Raw genomic sequence first — 22498 nt, forward strand, 5'->3', positions numbered from 1 at the left:
ACAGCATGTGGGCTACAACTGCCTTTTCCCCTTCATTTCTAATTGAAATAAAATCGATTTTTGGATATTAAATATTAATATAAGATAATAATATTATGATAATATATTATATTATATTATACTATAATAATATAATATAATATAATATTAATATTAAATATTAATTTGATTCGATCCATAAATGAGAATCTCGATTCTTTTATGAATCGATTTTTTCGCACACCTCTATTTATTTGTATAGCACATTTCATACACAAGGCAACTCAATGTGCTTTACACAAGGAAAGACAACACATAAGCATCAAGATGTTTAAAAGTCCTTAATCAAAGGTATAAGAAAAAAGCAAAGTTTTTAACCTGGATTTAAAAGCATTTACACTCGGGGCTGACTTCACTTCTGTTGGTAGCCTATTCCATCTGTGTGCAACATAATAGCGAAACTCTGGGTTCCACTATTTGGCCCAAGTCTGTAGATCTCAGAGCCCTGCTGGGTTTGTACTCAATCAGCATTTCTTGGATATATTCAGGACCCAAACCATTTAGTGATTTATAGACGAGTAGCAGAACTTTAAAATCGATTCTACAGCTGAATGGGAGCCAGTGTAAATCCTTAAGTACTGAAGTAATATGTTCTGATCTCTTTGTTTTGGTCAGAACTCGAGCTACAGCGTTCTGAATGAGCTGCAATTGTCTCATGTTCTTTTGAGAGAGCCCAGTCAGAAGACCGTTACAGTAATCTAGTCTGCTGGAGATAAAAGCATGGATACACTTCTCTTGGTCTGCTTGAAGCATGCAGTCCTTCAGTCTGGATATATTTTTCAGCTGGTAAAAGGCTGTTTTAGTGATGAATTTAATATGATTGCTGAAGGTCAGGTCTGAGTCTATTAGTACCCCAAGATTTCGAACTTGGTCTTTAGTTTCTCAAGACAGTGACTCAAGCTGTTTTTTAACAGCAATCCTCTTTTCTTTATTGCCGAAAACAATGAGCTCTGTTTTGTTTTCGTTTAGCTGAAGGAAATTTTGGTTCATCCAGTTATTAATTTGCTCTAGAGAATGACACAATACGTTAATAGAACTGCTGTCATTTGGGGACATTGATAAATACAGTTGTGTGTCATCTGCATAACTATGATAGTCAACATCGGCGTTCTGAAGCATTTGACCCAAAGGTACCATATACAGACTGAACAACAGGGGTCCAAGGACTGACCCTTGAGGGACCCCACATGTCATGGCCTTTCGATCAGATTCAAAATTTCCAATAGCCACAAAGTAACTCCTTTCCTCCAAATAGGACCTGAACCATTTAACTCATTTGCTCCCAATAACGTATAAATAAGTTTTTTTTTAATGTTCTAAGTGTCCCAAAGACGTATTGACACGTTTTTTTGTTTTTTTTATGCTAGAGCATACAGAAGTCTTTGATGCAGCCTCTCAACTGCAAAGAACGGTTGCAGAAATGGTAGTTATTCTACAAACGGCCAGCAGGTGGCAGCAGAGCAAAGGATATCAACCAGGACCATCTAGAAAAAAAAGCTCAATTACTTACAATTTTAAATAGATTTGTGAAAACTGCTGAAACTTAGCTCTCTTCTAATGCTAATTGCTGCAAAACGGAAACAGATAGAAACATACTTTTTTCTGATGAAAGAAGAGACTTTAATCTTTCTTTTGATAGGTTCCATGCTTTTATAGCAATAGAAAACAATATTTTGTGGGCCTTGCAAAATCAGTCAAAATCCAGTAAAAGAGCCGGGAGCGAACGGGACTGCTTCTGTGAAAATGGCTGGGAGTGAATGAGTTAAGGACTGTTCCATTTAACCCCACCCAAGTTTCCAGCCTGTCTAACAGTATATTGTGATCAATCATGTCAAATGCTGCACTTAGGTCCAACAAGACGAGCACCGATACCTTCCCTGCATCAGTGCTCAATCTTATATCGTTCAGTACTTTAATCAGAGCTGTTTCTGTACTGTAATGAGGTCGGAAACCTGACTGGAATTTATCCAAAAGTCTGTTTAAGCTCAAGAAATTGCTGAGTTTTAGAGATTTAGGAAGCTCACCTGATTGAAGTGAGCAATTAATTATTTGTTGTAAATCGATCTGAACAGATTTCAAAATGGTTTTGAAAAAGCCAGATGGTATTGAGTCAAAACAGCTTGTGGAAGGTTTCAATTGCTGAACCAAGTCTACTACAGTATTTTGAGCCACTGAGTCAAATTCTGTCATAGTAATTAAATTATTCCTGGGTGATTTTAAGTGCTGCATCATTTTGTTATTTTGCTGGTTTGTAACAATGTTTGACCTGATGGCTTGTACTTTTTCACTAAAGTAGCAGGCAAATTCATTGCATTTATCTGTTGAGAGGAGTTCTGGCGCTGTTTGATTTGGGGGATTTGCGAGTTTGTCAACCACGGCAAATAGAGTCCGTGTATTGTTGAGGTTCCTACTAATAACTTCAGAAAAGTGTTGTTGTCTAGTTATTACTAACTCTTGGTTAAAATGACAAAGACATTGTCTGTACAGGTCAAAATGAACTTAGTTTTTCTACACTTTCGCTCTGCTTTTCTGAATTTAGATTTCAAAGTCATTATGTTGGTAGAACACCTCCAAGTTGTTTTAGTTCGGGATGAAATTGTCTTAGTTTTAATAGGAGCAACAGCATCCAAAACATTCGAGATTTTTGAGGTGAATTCATCCAGAAGTTCATCAACGGTCTCTGCATTTACAGTTGGTGATGCAGCCATTAATTCCATAAACATGTTGCTTGTATTCTTATTTATGTACCTTTTTTTAATAGAGACAGTAGTTGTTTGAACTTCTGGGATTGTTTGCAATTCAAAAAACACACAGGAATGATTTGAAATAGCCAGATCTTTCACCTCAGATAAAATGTCAACACCTTTAGAGATGACGAGATCAAGAATGTGACCTTGATTGTGTGTTGGACCTTTTACATGTTGTGAGAGACCAAAAGTATCAAGTATATTACAAAATTCTTTGGTATGTTTATCCAAGTTGTTGTCAACATGAATGTTAAAGTCTCCAGTTAAGACCAGATAGTCATTGTCAGTACAAATTACTGACAGCATTTCTTCTAATTCCTTCATGAATCTGCCTTTTTGTTTTGGAGGTCTATAAATTATGACAATGACAATATTTGGTTCACCTTTTACCAAAGGACTAAGATATTCAAATGAATTAAAGCCTCCCAATAAAATTCCTTTACACTGAAATAGAGATTTAAAAATGTCAGCAAGTCCACCACCTTTTTTGCCATTACGACATTTGTTCATGAAACTAAAATTTGCTGGTGTTACCTCATTCAGAAGTGTTGCAGGAACCTTCTGTTAGTCATGTTTCACTGAGGAGAAATAAGTCAAGATCATATGTCATAATAATGTCATGAATCAACAATGATTTGTTGAACTAGTGATCTTCTATTTAGTAGCGCTAGTTTCACAGTGGTAATCGGAGACGCTGGTTTAGTCAGAGGTTGACAAGCTATACTGACTTGGTTTGTAGCTTCTGACTTATTTCTTCTCGTCAACTTTCTATTTCTTGTAATCACAGGAATGCTACAAGCTTCCTTGGGTCCTGACTTATTCTGGGGACACACATTTTTTGTATCGTATATGTAGTCTGGACCCAAAGCATATCAGACCGAGCTGTAGTTGAGATTCTCCGTAGCCAAAGATGGAGGTCGGCGGGTGGGGAGCCGTTTGCTGAGGCTTGGTGGAGTCAGACGATTAGTAGATCGCTGAATGTGGCATCTTAGGGGGGAGCATGGGCGAACAGTCATTAGTAGACAGCTGCTTGGAGAGACTTTTATTTAGCTGTATGGAGAGATTGACCAGATTGCTCAACCTATTGGTGAGACTCTATGGCGAGACAGGTCGGACAGTAGGCAGAGGACCACTCAGAAAAACCTGTTTTTTCAACATATCGAATGCTCCTGTGTGAATCACAATCGATCTCACAGTTGGGTAGTCAGTAGCAATCTTGTCAACTTTTTCAGAAATGTCCAGCACCATGTCATTAGCAACCTAACAGAACTTTTGTTTTTTCTGCTGCACAGACATTTAACACCAAACAAGGCTTTGTCGCCTATTATCAGTGTTTGTGTCTCAGTAGCTGAACGCATTTGCTGAGAAGGTCCGGTTTCATACCTTTGACTGGTGCTGTGATCCCCCGAGGCTTGCTGGCTCGGCGACAGCACGGCAAACCTGTTTCTCAGTTCGATATCAGTATTTTGTCTCCGTCGGCCAAGAGACTGTTTCCTTTTTCTTGCTGGTACCAACGTCCAAGACTGATTTCTTGGGGTTGGGGTAGCCTTTTGCATAGGCCGACGTGTTTCCTCAGGCATTAGTTGTCGGTCAGGTCAGCTGTTGGGCGACGACTCCTCAGTTTTGGCTTTGCTCCCAGCACATTCTACGGAGTGTTGGTGGATGGGGCTAGCTGTTTGTTAGCATGCTCATGATCACCGTTTGGAGACATTGGCAGTGTGGTGTCATTCTGAGATTTTCCATTCACCTCCACAAACATTTCAAGGCGGTGCATTCTTGTCTCCAGCACTGCCATCTTCTGAAGAAGTCTGTGGTATTCATCGGTCGAGATGGAAGGCATCATTCGTCCAGCCATGCTGCTAGTAGCAGTCGAGTGCTGATTAGCAGGCCGTGCTCACGTTAGCGTGAGGAGTTTCCAAAAAAATGATGAAAAATGCACCCAGCCGGGTGTATCTACCAAACAAAAAGGTAGTACGGCCACATCGAGGCAAATGTCCAGGAAAAGTCCCAGAAAAAGAAAGAAAAAAGCAGTTATCAGCTGAAAGAATGCAAAGCAAAGCAGGAGCAGAGCAGATTGCATCTACACACTAGTGAAGCGGGGGGGCGACCAAGTACTTCCATACTTCCGTTAAGAAAATGTTACGATAGGTCTTTAATGTTACTATAGTTCGTTTTGTGTTTGCGGTAACCTTTTAGTTGTTTTGTTTCGTATTTTGTGCTTGTGTTTTTTTATTTAATTTTTATTTGTAATTGCGATTGCTTTTTGTTGTTTTGTTTCGTAGTTTGTGTTTTTTGGTTGGTAATTGTGATTAATTTTTGTTGTATAGTTTCGGATCTTTGTTTGTGTTATTTTATTTGTAATTGTGATTACTGTTAAGGTTCCGGTGCGACCGGAGAGTGGATCCCAGAATACAGAGGAGTAAGCGAGAGGTTTTATTCACAAAAACACGTGAATATGAACATAAAGCGCTGGACACAGCCAGGAAAAAGGTTAACAAAAAAGGTGCTTGCAAATTGCAAGGAGGGAAATTAACACAACACAAAAAGACCCGAAGGCTACAAACCACAAACACAAGAAAGCAACAACTTACTATAGCTATGAAACACGCCACATAAAAGTGGGAACAAAAAGAGACGTAGCAAAACTTACGTAGATGAAAAACGAGAATCTCTGACTATAATAATTAGCGTAGGCGAAAAACAGTAGAAACACTAGACGATGGCTGTGAGCAGACGGAGCAACGACCCGACAGTGGCTGCAAGGAGTCCCAGTCCTTATGAAGGCCTAATAGGTGATGCACTGCAGGTGTGGTGCAGGGGACACGCCCCTCTCATTAATCAGGCACTGTGAGACAAGGAAAACACATTGAGAGCCCAGCAACATGACAGTACCCCCCCCCCCCCCCCTCAACGGACGGCTCTTGGCGGACCACCTGGTTTTTCCGGATGTGCCGCATGGAACACACGCAGGAGGGACGGATCCAGGAGCGGGGAATCCACTGCCGCTCCTCAGGACCGTAGCCTTCCCAGTCGACCAGGTACTGGAACCCCCTGCCCCGAGCTCTAGAGTCCAAAATCTCCTTCACCGTGTAGATCGGGTCACCATCCAGAGTACGTGGAGCGGGAGGTGGAGCCGCCGGGGGGGTTCAAGGCACTGGAGGATACTGGTTTGAGCAGAGACACGTGAAAGACAGGATGTACCTTTAGGTTCGGTGGAAGTCGCAGCTTCACAGAGACTGGGTTCATGATGGCCTCCACCTCGAACGGACCCACGAACCTCGGTCCTAACTTCTTGGCCCCACCGGCCAGCCTGAGATCCCGTGACGACAGCCAGACCATGTCACCCGGCCCGTAGACAGGGGCCGGTCGACGGCGACGATCCGCCACCTGGCGGTTGCGCTGAGCAGTGCGAGAGAGAGAGCCACACGGGCCTCCCGCCAGACCCGATGGGCTCGCTTCAGGTGCAATTGAATTGAGGGGAGGACCACCTGCCCTTCTTGGGAAGGGAACAGCGGAGGCTGATAGCCATGGGCAACATAGAAGGGTGATTGACCAGTGGCAGAGGAAACCTGAGTGTTGTGGGCGTATTCAACCCAAGGCAAATGAATTGTCCAAGTAGTGGGATTATACTGGCATACGCACCGCAACATCGCTTCGAGGTCTTGGTTGTTTCTCTCAGTTTGTCCATTGGATTGCGGGTGGTATCCAGATGACAGGCTGTAGGTGGCCCCCAGGGACTTGCAGAACCTTTTCCAAACTTGAGAAACAAACTGTGGTCCACAATCTGACACAATATCCTGTGGTATGCCATGCAGACGGAAAACGTGCTTCACCAATAAACGCGAGGTCTCCAAAGCGGATGGCAGCCGGGATAATGGAACGAAATGAGCAGACTTAGAGAATCTGTCCACAATAGTCAGGACCACGGAAGATCCCCGGGAGACCGGGAGGCCAGTCACAAAATCCAGAGCAATGTGTGACCATGGTCGAGACGGCACTGGCAGGGGATGGAGCAAGCCCGACGGAGGCTGGTGAGAAGCCTTTCCACATGCGCAGGCGGCGCATGCCTTAACGTAGTCCAGAACATCCTGCCTGAGAGAGGGCCACCAGAATCTTTGGGAAATAACCTCTCGCGTACGAGTCGCTCCAGGATGACAGGCCACCCTCGACTCGTGCCCCCACTGCAGGACCTCTCATCGTAGTACGTCAGGAACAAAGAGTAGACCTGCTGGGCATTCCGCAGGCACAGGTAAGTCTCGTAGAGCCTCCACCACCTTTTCCTCAATCCTCCAGCGCAGCGCCCCCACCACGCAGTGGACCGGAAGGATAGTCTCAACCTCAGTAGCCTCTCCACGGCTAGAGTTAAACATCCTAGAGAGGGCGTCTGGCTTCTTGTTTTTAGTCCCCTGGCTGTAAGTGATAAAGTCAAAGCGTGTGAAAAGAAGCGCCCATCTGGCCTGTCGGGGATTCATCCGCTTGGCAGTTCGCAGATATTCCAGGTTACGGTGGTCTGTGAACACTGAATGGTTCCTTAGCTCCTTCCAAAAGGTGACGCCATTCCTGAAGTGCAGCGACAATGGCCAGAAGTTCACGGTTTCCCACATCGTAGTTTGCTTCGGCAGGTGTCAAACGTCTGGAGAAAAAGGCACAGGGGTGGAGCACCTGGTCGACCGGAGACCGATGAGAGAGCACAGCCCCCACTCCTGAATCCGTTGCGTCCACCTCAAGCACAAAAGGAAGAAGAGGGTCAGGGTGACGCAAAACAGGCGGGCAGGTAAATGCCCTCTTCAAATCATTAAAAGCCTCCTCTGCCGAGTCTAACTACTCAAAGCGAAGCTTAGGAGATGTTAACCTAGTAAGTGGTCTAACCTTCTGGCTATAATTGCAGATGAACCGACGGTAGAAGTTCGCGAACCCTAAGAACCTCTGCAACTGCTTCCTCGAGGTTGGCCTTGGCCACTCGAGCACAGTGCGAATCTTCCCAGCATCAGCTCGGATTTGGCCATCCTCCACCACAAACCCCAAAAATTGTACGGAGGATGAATGGAACTCACACTTTTCAGCTTTAACGTATAGACAGTTAGCTAGCAAGCGTTGGAGAACCAGTCTAACGTGTTGTTGGTGTTCCTTAAGATCGCGGGAGTAGATTAGGATATCATCCAAATAGACAAAACAAAATACATTAATCATATCGCGCAAGACATCGTTCACGAAACATTGAAAGACTGCTGGAGCATTAGTTAGCCCGAAAGGCATCACCAAATATTCGAAGTGACCCAGGGGAGTCTTAAAGGCAGTTTTCCACTCATTCCCCTCCCTGACGCGGATAAGGTAGTAGGCACTGCGCAAATCTAATTTTGAGAATATTTTGGCGGCTTGGAGGGAAGCGAAAGCTGAATCCAGTAACGGTAACGGGTACTTATTCTTTACAGTCATTTCGTTTAGGCCACGATAATCTACACAGGGGCGAAGTGATTTATCCTTCTTATTAACAAAGAAGAACCCAGCTCCCATAGGGGAGGTGGATGGCCGTATATGCCCTGCCGCTAGTGCGCTTGAAATATACTCCCGGAGGGCTGCCAGCTAAGGGTGGGAAACATGGTACAGCCGGGAACTAGGAAGTGGCATATTAGGAATTAAATCAATAGCACAATCGTAGGGGCGATGGGGCGGTAACGTCTGTGTCCTCTCTTCACTTAAGACTTTACTCAAATCATGGTTTTCGGGTCGTAGGTTGTCTAGACAAAGAGTTTCCTCTGAGGAAATAGCAGGCAGACAACTGCCCCCCTCAGCAGCCCGCAGGCAATGTGCGTGACAGTAAACACTCCAGTTTTCAAGTGAGGGTTTAGCCCAATTAATCTCGGGGTTATGTAACTTTAGCCAAGGAAAGCCCAACACCACTGGTGCCGACATAATCAAAAAACTGAGAGACTCGACATGGTTACCTAAAAGACGTAAACACAAAGGCTCAGTGGTGTGAGTTACTACCCCCAGAAGGCGCCCGTTGAGGTCGTAAACCCTACGTTCCTTCGGTAAGGCTGTAGGCTCGTAACCCAGGGCCGCTATTACACTTGGATCAACAAAATTATCGTCTGCCCCGGAATCGACCAGGGCCACCACCTTAATTCTTTTACAATTAAAAGCGACCTCTCCCGGGAGCTCAAGTCTCTTAGTCTCAGAGGAATGCGTGATTGAGGCAGCACAGTTGTACTCACACGGTGTTGTGGTGTGTGAAACTATGGTTGACTTGGGTCCGTCTGTAGCCTGCTGACTGCCCATCCTGACCAGTCGTGTGGAGTGACGAGCCGACAGCTGAGGACACTGTGCCACCAGATGGCCCCGCAATCCGCAGTAGTAGCATGCTCCAGATCGGGCCCGGCGTCTCCTCTCCTCAGCCCGAAGTCGGCCAGCTCCCAGTTGCATGGGTTCCTGCCCCGCCTCGGGGAGTGCCCACACTGGGGCTGCAGCAACAACCTGAGAGCCGACGTCACCAACATGTACATGCCTGGCAGGGTTGGCTGATTCAGACGAACGTTCCAAGTCCTTCTCCCGCTGTCTCTCCCGGATCCTGTTATCCAAGCGAATGGATAGAGCAATGAGCTCCTCCAAGCTTCCAGTTTCGTCCAGTAAGGCCAGTTCATCTTTAACGCGAGAATTGAGTCCACGACGGAAAAGAACACACATGGAGGGCTCATTAAAGCAGCTCTCAGCGGCCAGCGAGCGGAACGTAATAGCATAGTCAGCTACGGAGTGATGTTCCTGAGTACAGTCCACGAGCTGATTACCAGCCTCCCTGCCTCGAATAGGATGGTCAAACACACGGCGTAACTCGGCAGAAAACAGAGCAAAAGATGCTTTTAGGTCCGGACGAGTGTTTCTCACGGCCATGGCCCAGGTTGCCGCTCGGCCAGTCAAAAGACTCATCACGAAAGCCACTCGCGAGTTGTCGCGATGATAGGTGAGTGGCTGTTGTTCGAAAATTAGGGAGCAGTGATGAAGAAAGGTGCCGCAATCCCCAGGCGTGACGGATGTGCGAGATTTGGATCCCTAAGTGTTACCGGTGGGTTGGCGGGACCGACAGCAGCGGAGGCGTCTGTTCTGCCGCCAGCCCCCAACTGTCCAACCTGGGCACCGACTTCCTCCAGCCGGTGGGACAGCAAGGTGACCATCTCCCTGAGCTCAGAGATGGTGGACTCCTGCTGACTCACTCGGCGATTTTGGCTGGCCAACGCGTGACGGACCTCCTTGTGTTCTGTAGGATCCATGGTCGGGTCGTTCTGTTAAGGTTCCGGTGCGACCGGAGAGTGGATCCCAGAACACAGAGGAGTAAGCGAGAGGTTTTATTCACCAAAACACGTGAATATGAACATAAAGCGCTGGACACAGCCAGGAAAAAGGTTAACAAAAGGTGCTTGCAAATTGCAAGGAGGGAAATTAACACAACACAAAAAGACCCGAAGGCTACAAACCACAAACACAAGAAAGCAACAACTTACTATAGCTATGAAACACGCCACATAAAAGTGGGAACAAAAAGAGACGTAGCAAAACTTACGCAGATGAAAATCGAGAATCTTGGACTATAATAATTAGCGAAGGCGAAAAACAGTAGAAACACTAGACGATGGCTGTGAGCAGACGGAGCAATGACCCGACAGTGGCTGCAAGGAGTCCCAGTCCTTATGAAGGCCTAATAGGTGATGCACTGCAGGTGTGGTGCAGGGGACACGCCCCTCTCATTAATCAGGCACTGTGAGACAAGGAAAACACACTGAGAGCCCAGCAACATGACAATTACTTTTTGTTGTATAGTTTCGGATCTTGTGTTTGTGTTTTTGATTTGTGTTTGCGATAACCTTTTTGTTGTTTTGTAACGGTTTTTGTGTTTGTGTTTTTTGATTTGGTGCTTGCGATTGCTTTTTGTTGCTTTGTTTTGTATTTTGTGTTTGTGTTTCTTGATTTGTGTTTGTGATTACCTTTTCGTCGGTGTGATATTTGATTTGCTGTGGTGTTTTGTTTTTGTTTTTTATTATTATTATTATTTGCAATGTGTGCTTTGATTTGCAGTTGTGGTGTACTGTTTTTATTTTTGTGTTTTTTTATTTGCAGTTGTGTTTTTGAATTTGCAGTTGTGTTTTTTGATTTGCAGTTGTCAGTTTTTTGTTTTTAAGATCTGAATCTGAAAAGAAAAAACATGTAACTGAAAAAGATAAGACCTCAAATGTCAAACTATATGGCAGCAAAAAGTGAAAATAAATAATTTATTCGAAGGAATGACTGAAGTGAATCAAAATTAATTTTGACCCCCAAAAAAAGTTTTACACGCTTATTTTTATTTTGAATAGCTTTTTATATTTTGAGAAATTCAAGATCAACGCAACAATTTTCAATTTCAAGTTTTATTTTTTCAAGTACAAACTAACAGTGTGGGCACAACCCTTTTTTTATCATTGTAAAGGAAATTATTGTTGATCCATTACAAGAAATTCCTAGGAAACCCGTTAAAGGTCCTGGCCCGAAGGTTGGGAACTGCTGTTAACTCATTTGCTCCCAATAACGTGTAAATACGTTTTTTTTTTTTTTTATGTTTTAAGTGTCCCAAAGACATATTTATACGTTTTTTGTTTTGTTTTATGCTAGAGCATACAGAAGGCTTTGATGCAGCCTCTCAACTGCAAAGAACGGTTGCAGAAATGGTAGTTATTACACAAGCGGCCAGCAGGTGGCAGCAGAGCAAAGGAGATCAACCAGGGCCATGTATATATTTGTGAAAACTGATGAAACTTAGCTCTCTTCTACTGCTAATTGCTGCAAAATGGAAACAGATGGAAACTGAAGATGGAATTTTTTTTTCCTGATGAAAGAAGAGACTTTAATCTTTCTTTTGTTAGGTTCCATGCTTTTATAGCAATAGAACACAATATTCTGTGGGCCTTGCAAAATCAGTCAAAATCCAGTAAAACAGCCGGGAGCGAACGTGATTGCTTCTGTGAAAATGGCTGGGAGTGAATGAGTTTTAAGGAGTAAAATCACAAACACTGGCTGATAGCAGCCTGATCATCAGGCCTCGTTCACTCGTTAGCTTTTCACCACAGGGGTCCAAAATTTTCTACTGGGGGAAAAAGAAAAAGAAAAAAAAAAGTTCAACCATCCATTTTCCAAACCGCTTATTCCTCACACAGACACAGCTTACAAAAAGTAATAATTAGTGATACATAAAAGTAATACATGTTTTTGGCAAGGGCGGCACGGTAGTCGAGTGGTTAGCACGTCCGCTTCCCAGTTCTGAGGTCTCCGGTTCGAGTCCAGGCTCGGACCTTCCTGGGTGGAGTTTGCATGTTCTCCCCGTGCCCGCGTGGGTCTTCTCCGGGTACTCCGGTCTCCTCCCACATTCCAAAGACATGCATGGCAGGTTAATTGGGCGCTCCGAATTGTCCCTAGGTGTGCGTGTGAGTGTGGATGGTTGTTCGTCTCTGTGTGCCCTGCGATTGGTTGGCAACCAGTCCAGGGTGTCCCCCGCCTACTGCCCAGAGCCAGCTGAGATAGGCGCCAGCAGCCCGTGATGAATAAGCGGTCAAGAAAATGGATGGATGGATATTCTATGTACATAGACCATATTTGTTTAAATCTTGATAAAAAAAAAAAGTGTGTGTGTGTGTGTGTGTGTGTTGGGGGGGGGGGTCACATATTTGATTCTCAAAACCATGTCAACTTGTACTGGTTTTTCTCTTACTCTTCTTCTTCTGAATGTTAACTACTGTTTGTTGATGCTTATGTGTTGCCTTTCCTTGCGTAAAGCACAATGAGTTGCCTTGTGTATGAAATGTGCTATACAAATAAACTTGCCTTGCCTATACAACCATATTCGCGCCCAAAGTCCCCAACTTTATCTTTTTTGCAAACTTTGCAACCAGCCGAGAAATTTCGAGCCAGTTCTTGTTGAACTGGCATTTAGCCATTTTCTTACAAATTGACTGTCCACACTTTCCGTTCTGACTAGCTAAAAATAACTGTCCCCACTCCCCATTCAGACAAGCTAACTGCAAAATCTTGGTGGAAAGTTGGGAACGTAAACTTGAAATGTACGATACCCGGTAGTGGGCAGAGTACCGAGCTATCTAATTAACAATGCTACATTTTAGGCCTAAAATTTAACTTTCTGATTTTTAGACTTTTGAAGACTTTTTTTTGTTTTTTTTGTTTTTTTTTTTTAAGACCCCGCGGGAACCCTGGTTATTGTGGTGTTTAAATATTAAAACTGTAGGTGATCTGTGACAGGAGGGTTAACACTTGACTTAGGTTACCCGGGGAGATAGCGTCACCAACCATACGTCCCCACTTTCTCATTGCTTCTCCACAATTCACATCGGTCACATATTTTGGTTTCTAAACAGCATATTTTGCCAAAAGGTGCGTTATTTTCAGGTCTGTCGATGTTTGCTAACGCGGAACCTTCCAAATGAGTTTCCAGCCAAGTTAGCTTGGGACACCGGCAACTCTAAAGTTTAAACGCCTGTTCCCTCTCAAACGACATGAAGAATAAATTAACACTTCCTGCTGTACCTACAAAATAAAAGTACATAGATATTCCAGCTGTGAGAAAAGCTTTATTGTGACGAGTTGTGACACGACAGCGCATGCAGCTGTCCACAGGTGACTTTTCTGCCCATCAAAAAGCGCAGACATGTTTCTTTTCTCAGAATGAATGGAGCGGATGTAAATTTTAAGACTTCGGTAAATAAAATGTTAGACCTGGGATGAAAATATGTTTTGTTTTGTTTTCAAGACACTTAAGGCCTAAAAATGAAGTTTCTGAATTTTAGATTTTTTTAAAGACTTTTATGAATATTCTTTTACTTTCCACCACTCAAAATGTTCACTGGCATCAGACCTATCCAGAAATACATACTTTTTTTATTCAGTTTGATTTATTTTTGATCGCCTCTATGGACAATAAAAGCAACATTGTGCAATAAGTACGAGCGATGATGGGGATATACTTTTACATAAAATACCAATAAGGGCAACTCATTGCCAAAAAATAAAAAAGGTCGCTGATTTTTGCAGATCTTAACAATCACCAAAACCCATTGAGCTTGTCACACTCATCACACCTGGCGAGAAAAAAAATAATCCACCTGCATAGGTTTATCATGCCATTTTCAAAGAAATTCTGCTTCCAATGTGCCAGTACCCCAACGTGCCAGTAACCCCAACGTGCAAGTACCCCAATGTGGCCCGGGCTGCGAGGGCCCTTTTTAGCTGCTCGCAGCTCTAGTTATTAGGTCCCGAGCAGCGACCGCTGCGAGGTCCCTCTTGTTTTTGTAAGAATTCTTCTTCTTCTTCTTCTTCTCCGTAAACGATCGCATTTTTGAGGGCCTAAAACATTTACGAAAACTCACCAAACTTTGCAGACTCTTCGGGTCCGGCGAAAAATTTGATATTATGTAGTTGTCATAACAATGCGACTCTATAGCGCCCCCTAGCGTAGAAAAATAAAACTCAATCCCGGCCCGTTTGACCTAGAGCTACGAAAATTGGCAGGCACATGTAGCACGCCGAAACGCACAAAAAGTCAATTGGGACCATGTAGCTAAAATGTACAGGAAGTGAGCTATGAATTTTTTTGGCCCATTTTTGAACATTCACTGTGGTCATACTTTTCCCCCCTTTGCAAACATTTTTCATTCAATTGACTTCAAACCTGGCATGTATCATCTCAAGACCCGAGACAACAAGTGGGCCAAAAATCTTGACTTTTCGGAATACTATATGATGGGGGCGGGGCATCAAATATTGCCTTTAAAATTTCATTTTTCCAGAAAGACAAAATGATTAATAACTCCCATGTACAAGCACCAAAAAATCTCAACCTTCTCATGCAACTTAATAGTCATGGCCTGAAAACATATATACGATAAAATTCGGCTATACATATAGCGCCACCTAGTGGTAATAATAAATGTCACACGTTACGTTTTCAGCTACTGTGCCGAGCTCGTGGAAGGGATAGAGTTGAAAATTAGTCAGAAATGCCTTAACATGTTGATCATGCCCCACACCGAATATTTTAACTTTTCGCCAAAGGGCGTGGCCGTTACGGTGCCGCAAAGTCTGAAGATTTTTCGTGACAAAAAAGCTGCATTAACTTGACCCAGATGATCCCCTCTTCTCAAAATTTCACACAATTGATGACAGTCCAGCCCTTAACTCATCTCCAAACTTATATTTCATCTCACTGGTACCTCCACCTACTGGCAATTTTTTTTCTTCTTACGATTTTTCTTCTACGTTTTTCTCCAACCACGTTAATTGGACGTACCTCATATTTGCTCAGATGAGGGTTTCCGCCTTCATGATGTCACAACATAAAGTTTGTGAGTTTTCGTGAATCGCTGTGGGCGTGGCTAAGCACTGTTCGCCAAGAAAACAACGCCACTTTTGAGGGTCTAAACTGGCACAGAAACACATGAAACTTGGCACACACATCTGGCCTGGCAAAATGAGCAATATTTTATCGTAGAATGTGCTATTTTTCAAAAAATGACTCAATAGCGCCCCCTAGAATTTTTTAACGAAGCAGCCCCGCTTGTACGTTTAAGCAAGATCTATGAATATTTTTAGGTGTATGAGGGAGCCCAAGACCTACAAAAAGACTCTTGGACCCATATGCTAAAATGAACAGGAAGTGAGCTGCGGATTTTTGAATGTCCCATTTTTTACGATTTTAGCACATTTACAGGGGGCATACTTTTGCCCACTTCTCCTACACGTTTCATCCGACTGACTTCAGACTTGACCTGGATCATGTGAAGACCTGAGCCAACGACAGGGGGAAAAAATCTTGACTTTTCGAAATACTATATGATGAGGGCGGGGCATCAAATTTTGTGTTTCGCAATGAATAAGGATATGCTTAATAACTCCCCGGTACATGCTCCAAAAAATCCCAAACTTGACAAGTATGTTTATAGTCAAGGCCTGAAGGTAACTCTATGACAACATTCAGTTATATATGCAGAGCCACCTAGCCCTTGAGGGATGAAAAAAAAATACCCCACTTAAGGTATCTTTACAAAAGTTGTAAACTGATTGTAAGTGTGATAACTAAGTCATTTATGAATATTCTTTTAGTTTCCACCACTCAAATTGTTCACTGTCATCAGACGGATCCAAACGTATGTACTTTTTCATTTTGTTTTATTTATTTTTGATTGCCCCTTTGGACAATAAAAGCAACATTGTGCAATGAGTACAACGAGTGATGATGTGTATACATACTTTTACAAAAAATACCAATCAGGGCAACTCATTGCCTAAAAATAAAAAAGGACGATGATTTTTGCAGGTCTTAACAATCACCAAAACCCGTTGAGCTTGACACACACTGGCAAAAAAAATATTCTACATGTAAACGTTTATTATGCCATTTTCAAAGAAATTTTGCTTCCAATATGCCAGTACCCCAACGTGCCAGTACCCCAATATGCCAGTACCCTAACGTGCAAGTACCCCAACGTGCAAGGACTCCAACGTGGCCCGGGCTGCGAGGGCCCTTTATAGCTGCTCGCAGCTCTAGTTGTTATTTAGTTTTATTTATTTTTGATAGCCTCTCTGGACATTAAAAGCAATATCGTGAATGAAGGATATACTTAATAACTCCCCGGTACATGCTTCAAAAAATCCCAAACTTGACATGTATATTTATAGTCAAGGCCTAAAGGTATCTCTATGACAAAATTCAGTTATAAATACAGCGCCACCTAGTCCTTGAGGCATTAAAAAAAAAAAAAATGCCCCACTTACGGTATTTTTGCAAAAATTGTAAACACATTCTAAGTGTGATAACTAAGTCATTTATGAATAATATTTTACTGTCCACCACTCAATATGTTCACTGGCATCAGACCGATCCAAACATATTTACTTTTTTATTTAGTTTCATATTTATTTGATCGCCTCTATGGACAATAAAAGCAACATTGTGCAATGAGTACGAGCGATGATGTGTATATGTACTTTTGCAAAAAATACCAATCAGGGAGTTACCTTCCTTCCTGCCTTAAAATAAAAACATTTTTTTTTAAAAAGACGCTGATTTTTGCAGATCTTAACAATCACCAAAACCCATTGAGCTTGACACACTCATCACACCTGGCAAAAAAATTAAAAAAAAAAACATCCAAATGTAAAGGTTTATCATGGCATTGTCAAAGAAATTCTGCTTCCAATGTGCCAGTACCCCAACGTGCAAGTACCCCAACGTGGCCCGGGCTGCGAGGGCTCTTTATAACTGCTCGCAGCTCTAGTTCCGGTTTATATCCCAATAAATCTACCAAAAATCACATTTAAAATCATCCCCAAAGGCTCATGCATTAAATTCATTACCAAAGACTAAAACGAAGGACAAGTTTGCCATAATTATAGTTACCATACTTTCCGCACTATAAGGCGCACCTAAAAGCCTTCAATTTTTTCAAAAGCTGACCATGCGCCTTATAATCCAGTGCTCCTTATATATGGATCAATATTGAGCCGCAACAGATCTCGCTCTCAAGACGCTATCAGTGACCCTGCACGATCGGTGACGCAGAAGATCCCGCCATCTTGGATCGCTAGCTAATACTAATACTTTACCTCAGAGAAAATAATAAAACAGCTGTTTATTTATTTTGGGAGTGAATGGAGTTGTCAGAAAGATGGTTTGTAATCACTTCACAAAGTTTGACTGACCTATCTGACTGTTTTGTTGACATTCCCTTTAGCGCAGCACCATCTAATGGATGCATAACGTAACCCCAGCCTCTACTGTAGCGCCTTATATATGGAAAAAGTTTTAAAATATGTCATTAATTGAAGGTGTGCCTTATAATGCAGTGTGCCTTATATATGGAAAAAGTTTTAAAATATGTCATTCATTGAAAGTGCGCCTTTTAGTGCGGAAAATATGGTAGTTTTAATTAGTTTTGTAATCATAAAATGTAGTTTCAGTTAGTTTTCATTTTTTAAGAAGCATTTTTGTTTTTATTTTATTTCGGTAACAATATTGTTTTTTGAATTTTAGTTTTATTTTTTTCATTAGTTTTAGTAAACTAAAATAACCTTTAACGGCACCTGTTTTTCGATACCCTCCCTTCTTACTTTGACCATCTAAAAACATTTTTGTTTTGTTTATTTTATTTGAAGTGAGTCAAATGCCATTTTTAGCATATGCCGCGGGCCACTGAAAAATGGACGGCGGGCCGCAAATGGCCCCCGGGCCGTAGTTTGGGCACGGCTAGTCTAAAGCAATAAATAACTAATCATATTGCTTTGAATATCGAAGATATGTATCGAGATATGTATCAAAAGGCCTCATGCCAGAGATCATGTTTATCTAGCAATCGAACAGAATATTTTCTGGGCCTTGCAAAATCAATCAAGTCAAACGGTTGGTAGTGAAGGGTTTGCTCCAATAAAATGGCTGAGATTAAAAGAATTCATAGAGGAGTAAAAACAATGTTGTCCATGTGTGCACTTCAGTGTAAATTACTTGGTTGGGTAATATAATTTTAACCAAGACTATATGAGTATCAAGATTTATATTTATATATATATATATATATATATATATATATATATATATATATATATATATATATATATATATATATATATATATATATATATATGTATATATATATATATATATATATATTGTATTGCTGCTATTTTTCTATTTCTTAAATGCTGAAAAATAGGCTGAGAATTACTGTATTTGCAGTTGCATGCACAGACAGCTTGATTAGTATATTTACATTTTCCTTTGAGAATACCCTGGTGAAGCACAGGTACCGGGTCACCTTGGACTTGAAAAGCCCATCTTTCCATAGATCAGCATCCAGACCATCAATGGTTGTTGAAACCTACAATCAACAACAGAGTCCATTGATTAGCACGGTGTGAATGCAAGTATAAAAACTGACTTCATATGCATCGCAGGAGTGTGATGGGAGATTCTGCATGCACCTCTGCACTGTATGGGATGGATAGACAAAAACACTGATGAGTGATGATTATGACAATTACATTAACAATAAATGATCTTACAACATCATAACCAGTCGGTGCTCTGCTCCTGGAGGCTACAACACCAACTCCAGTGATTGGGTCCATGGGCATCTCTGGCAAAACCTCAGAAAGGTCCCGAACTTCGGGCATCTCTGTATTGTTCTGCAGTCACAAGGAAGATGGCAATTTTTGTAATGTTTTTACCTACTGACCATTTGACAAATTATTTTAGCAATACTGTCTGTTCATTGTGTGTGTATTTAAAGGTGGGGCCGGTTAGGTAGGGTGTGACGTCAGTGAGAGGGGACGGGCCAAGTCAAGTCAAGTCAAGTCAAGTCAAGTCAAGTCATCTTAATTATGTAGCGCTTTCAAGTTGAGGAAGTTGGCTCAGTCTGTTGATAAGCGCATGAGTGTGAGTTGCGGTTAACAGCAGCTCATGTTGATTGTGTTTTGAACCGGGTTTTTTTTTTCTTCTTTCTAAAACTCATTCACTGCCAGCCATTTTAGAAAATTTCAAAATTTTCAATACCCACGCGATATTACGTTCATTAACTCTTTTACTGCCAAACATTATCAAAAAAAAAAAAAAAACAGTGCCAGCTGATTTTGAGCATTTTAACTCATCTTTCAGGGCAAACAGAATATTGTGTACCTTTACTACATATACAATGAGGGTACTAGGGGTGTTAAAAAAAAAATCGATTCGGCAATATATCGCGATACTGCAGCACACAATTCTCGAATCGATTCAATAGGCAGCTGAATCGATTTTTTAACATCTATTTTTGATGGAAAAATATTCAACAAAACGTCTGACTTTCATACCTTAAGCATGGAAGAATGTTATATTAATGGAACATTAAGCCTTAATATTTTATATCAATACTGTTCTAACATGAAAAAGGTTACAACCTGTTTGTTAAATACAGTGGCTCACAGTTATAAAACTGAAGTTTCAGATCAATAAATAATACATTTTCATACAAATCTTCCAGTGTACATGTACAAGTTTACTGAATGGTATTTTCTAAATTTGAGTCAAATAAATTGCAACAATCGACTTGTAAATTAATATCGGGATTAATCGGTATCGAATCGAATCGTGACCTATGAATTGTAATATGGATCGAATCGTCAGGTACTAGGCAATTCACACCCCTAGAGGGTACCAAATGAAAGATCGCATTCCATTCTTTCATTTGAAAAAATAATAATCTTTCTACCTTATTCCGTTCGTTAGTAATAATAACCATTTGAAAAGAAGTCATTTGAGTGACATTAAGCAAAAATTGAAAAGATGAGAAAAAAAGCTTTTTGTGAAGATACATTTTCTCCACAACAGTCACTTTGACACAAAATATTTTTGTTTTGTGACACTCTGCAAATTAGGTTTAATGTGACAAAGGCTTTGATCATTCACGCCAGCCTTGAAAACGTTTTTTTTTTTCATCCAATTTCATCACATTCTGCCATGTTTCATTGTAATTGAAAAGAGATTCAATGCTGCCATCTTTTGGCCATAGTGAGTGTTTTTGATTCCACAAACCATTGACCAGGCAGCGCTCCACTTAGATGTTGCACTTCCCATTGATTTAAAAAAAAACACAAAAAAAACCCGTAGTTGACGTCATTTAACATTTATGGCGGCATACATTGTGATTTTACTCATCGTTATTACTTGTCAATTGTATTTTTTAGCCCGATGCTAAATGGGGGCGAATCTGATTATGCTCCACTGTAAATATCAAACTTGGAAACAACTTTACTGATGCCCAACCACCGGTAGATGACATCATTGCCCCATTTTATACGAAATAAACACAGTTTCAGAGTCCATGGGAGAAATGGCTGTATTTTGGCAAACCTACATTTTTCTACTGTCAATTAAAAAAGAACAGGACGGGGCAAAAAAAGTAGGGTGTCTATTCTGTTATTTGGTAGATTTGGTTTATATATAATTATTGAATGTAATATCATGTGAGTATTGAAAATTTTAAAATTTTCTAAAATGACTGGCAGTGAATGAGTTTAACGTTATTGGCAGTCAAAAAGATAATTATACATAAATGTCAATATAAAAACACCTTAGATTTATTTTAGTTAATTAGGATAATTAGAGATTGTTGAATGTGCAATGTAACTAGCTACTAACATGAAAATGTGTCGTGTATAGTTAGCTAATATTACATTGTTTGTTATTTCATTTTCTAGTTTTACGACGGCCTAAAGAGGGTAATGGTTAGAGGCAATTGTTCAAATTAACAACAAAAAAGGAAAACGAAGTCTGGTTACTTGGAACGTCATTAACTCGCTGTCTAGCTGGTGAAATCTAGAAGCTCCGGAGCGAGGGCAGAATACAGATGAAAAGGTCAGGGGAACGTTGGCCGAGGAGCAGGTGAACAAGAAAAAGTACTGACTTTTACTGAGCTGAACAAAATAATGTTTACATGAGTTAAGTTATACGAAATTATTGACTTGTTTTGATAGCCACTGCCGTTGCAGGCAAATCTCATGTTCCAATGAAATATTTTGCAAATATTTCGAGTTGTGTATGCCTAAGGTCATGCTGCACCTCCACAAAAAATGGTGCGACCAAATCCTACGCTGTGCGAGCAACTAAAAATGTCACTCGCACCAGTGCTAGTAGTGGAAAAGTTAGTGTAGTGTCGCGTATTGTTTGACCAAGATAAACAATCTGCGGTGTTTATTTTACCGTGACCGGTAATTCACCATCTATCACGTTAGTTTGTGATGCTAACCGACCACTAAGCTAACGTGCTCTCAACGAGACGGCGTATGCGTTGGTGTCGCACAGTGGCGTAAACATGCATATTTATCTTTTTCATACCCGCTAGTAATGTCTACTAGCAATCACGATCCATCCATTTTCTTGACCGCTTATTCCTCACAAGGGTCGCGGGGGCTGCTGGCGCCTATCTCAGCTGGCTCTGGGCAGTAGGCGGGGGACACCCTGGACTGGTTGCCAGCCAATCGCAGGGCACACAGAGACGAACAACCATCCACACACACGCACACCTAGGGACAATTCGGAGCGCCCAATTAACCTGCCAAGCATGTCTTTGGAATGTGGGAGGAGACCGGAGTACCCGGAGAAGACCCACGCGGGCACGGGGAGAACATGCAAACTCCACCCAGGAAGGTCCGTGCCTGGACTCGAACCGGAGACCTCAGAACTGGGAAGCGGACGTGCTAACCACTCGACTACCGTGTCGCCCGCAATCACGATCCCAATACTGCATATAGTGAATTTCAGTCAACCATTATCTCTTTATACAATAAACATTGTCCAGTAATCAAAATTATAAGAAAGTATAAAGGTCTAAATAAGTCATGGATGATGAAGGGGATAGAGAAGCCATGTACAAAGAAAAATATTTTATACAAAAGATTTATTAAATTGAGAACTGTGCAAGCTGAAACAAAGTATAAGACCTATAAAAAAAAAACGATTAAATATTTATACGAACAAGTAAGAAAGATTATTATCATGCATTATTAGAGCAGAATAAAAGCAATACACAAGAAATATGGAAAATACTAAATCATGTAATTAAAAACCGTTCTAAAAAAATTAATTATCCACAATATTTTATTAAAGATAAACATATTGTAATTGATGAAATTTCTGACATAGCTAATAA

General features: G+C 41.5%; 1 protein-coding gene across 7 annotated transcripts in view; it reads right to left on the reverse strand.

The window, feature by feature from the left end:
- Nucleotides 1-22498, reverse strand: part of mvb12ba (multivesicular body subunit 12Ba) — a 440949-nt gene that overhangs the window by 402926 nt on the left and 15525 nt on the right. For 4 of the 7 annotated variants that reach the window (XM_077498198.1, XM_077498195.1, XM_077498193.1 and 1 more), the window contains exons 2-3: nt 18876-18998; nt 18584-18691 (exon numbers count right to left, since the gene is read on the reverse strand). The exons of 1 other annotated variant lie outside the window; for it this stretch is intronic. In XM_077498198.1, coding sequence (XP_077354324.1) covers nt 18584-18691; nt 18876-18986 — 219 coding nt within the window. In that variant the 5' untranslated portion in view covers nt 18987-18998. Of the gene's footprint in view, nt 1-5206; nt 5632-5719; nt 10537-18583; nt 18692-18875; nt 18999-22498 lie in introns of those variants that run through there. 2 more of the 7 variants (XR_013278800.1, XR_013278799.1) reach the window with 2 other exon arrangements.

This window comes from Festucalex cinctus, chromosome 15 (assembly GCF_051991245.1).
Source record: "Festucalex cinctus isolate MCC-2025b chromosome 15, RoL_Fcin_1.0, whole genome shotgun sequence".
Taxonomy (NCBI): Eukaryota; Metazoa; Chordata; class Actinopteri; order Syngnathiformes; family Syngnathidae; genus Festucalex; species Festucalex cinctus.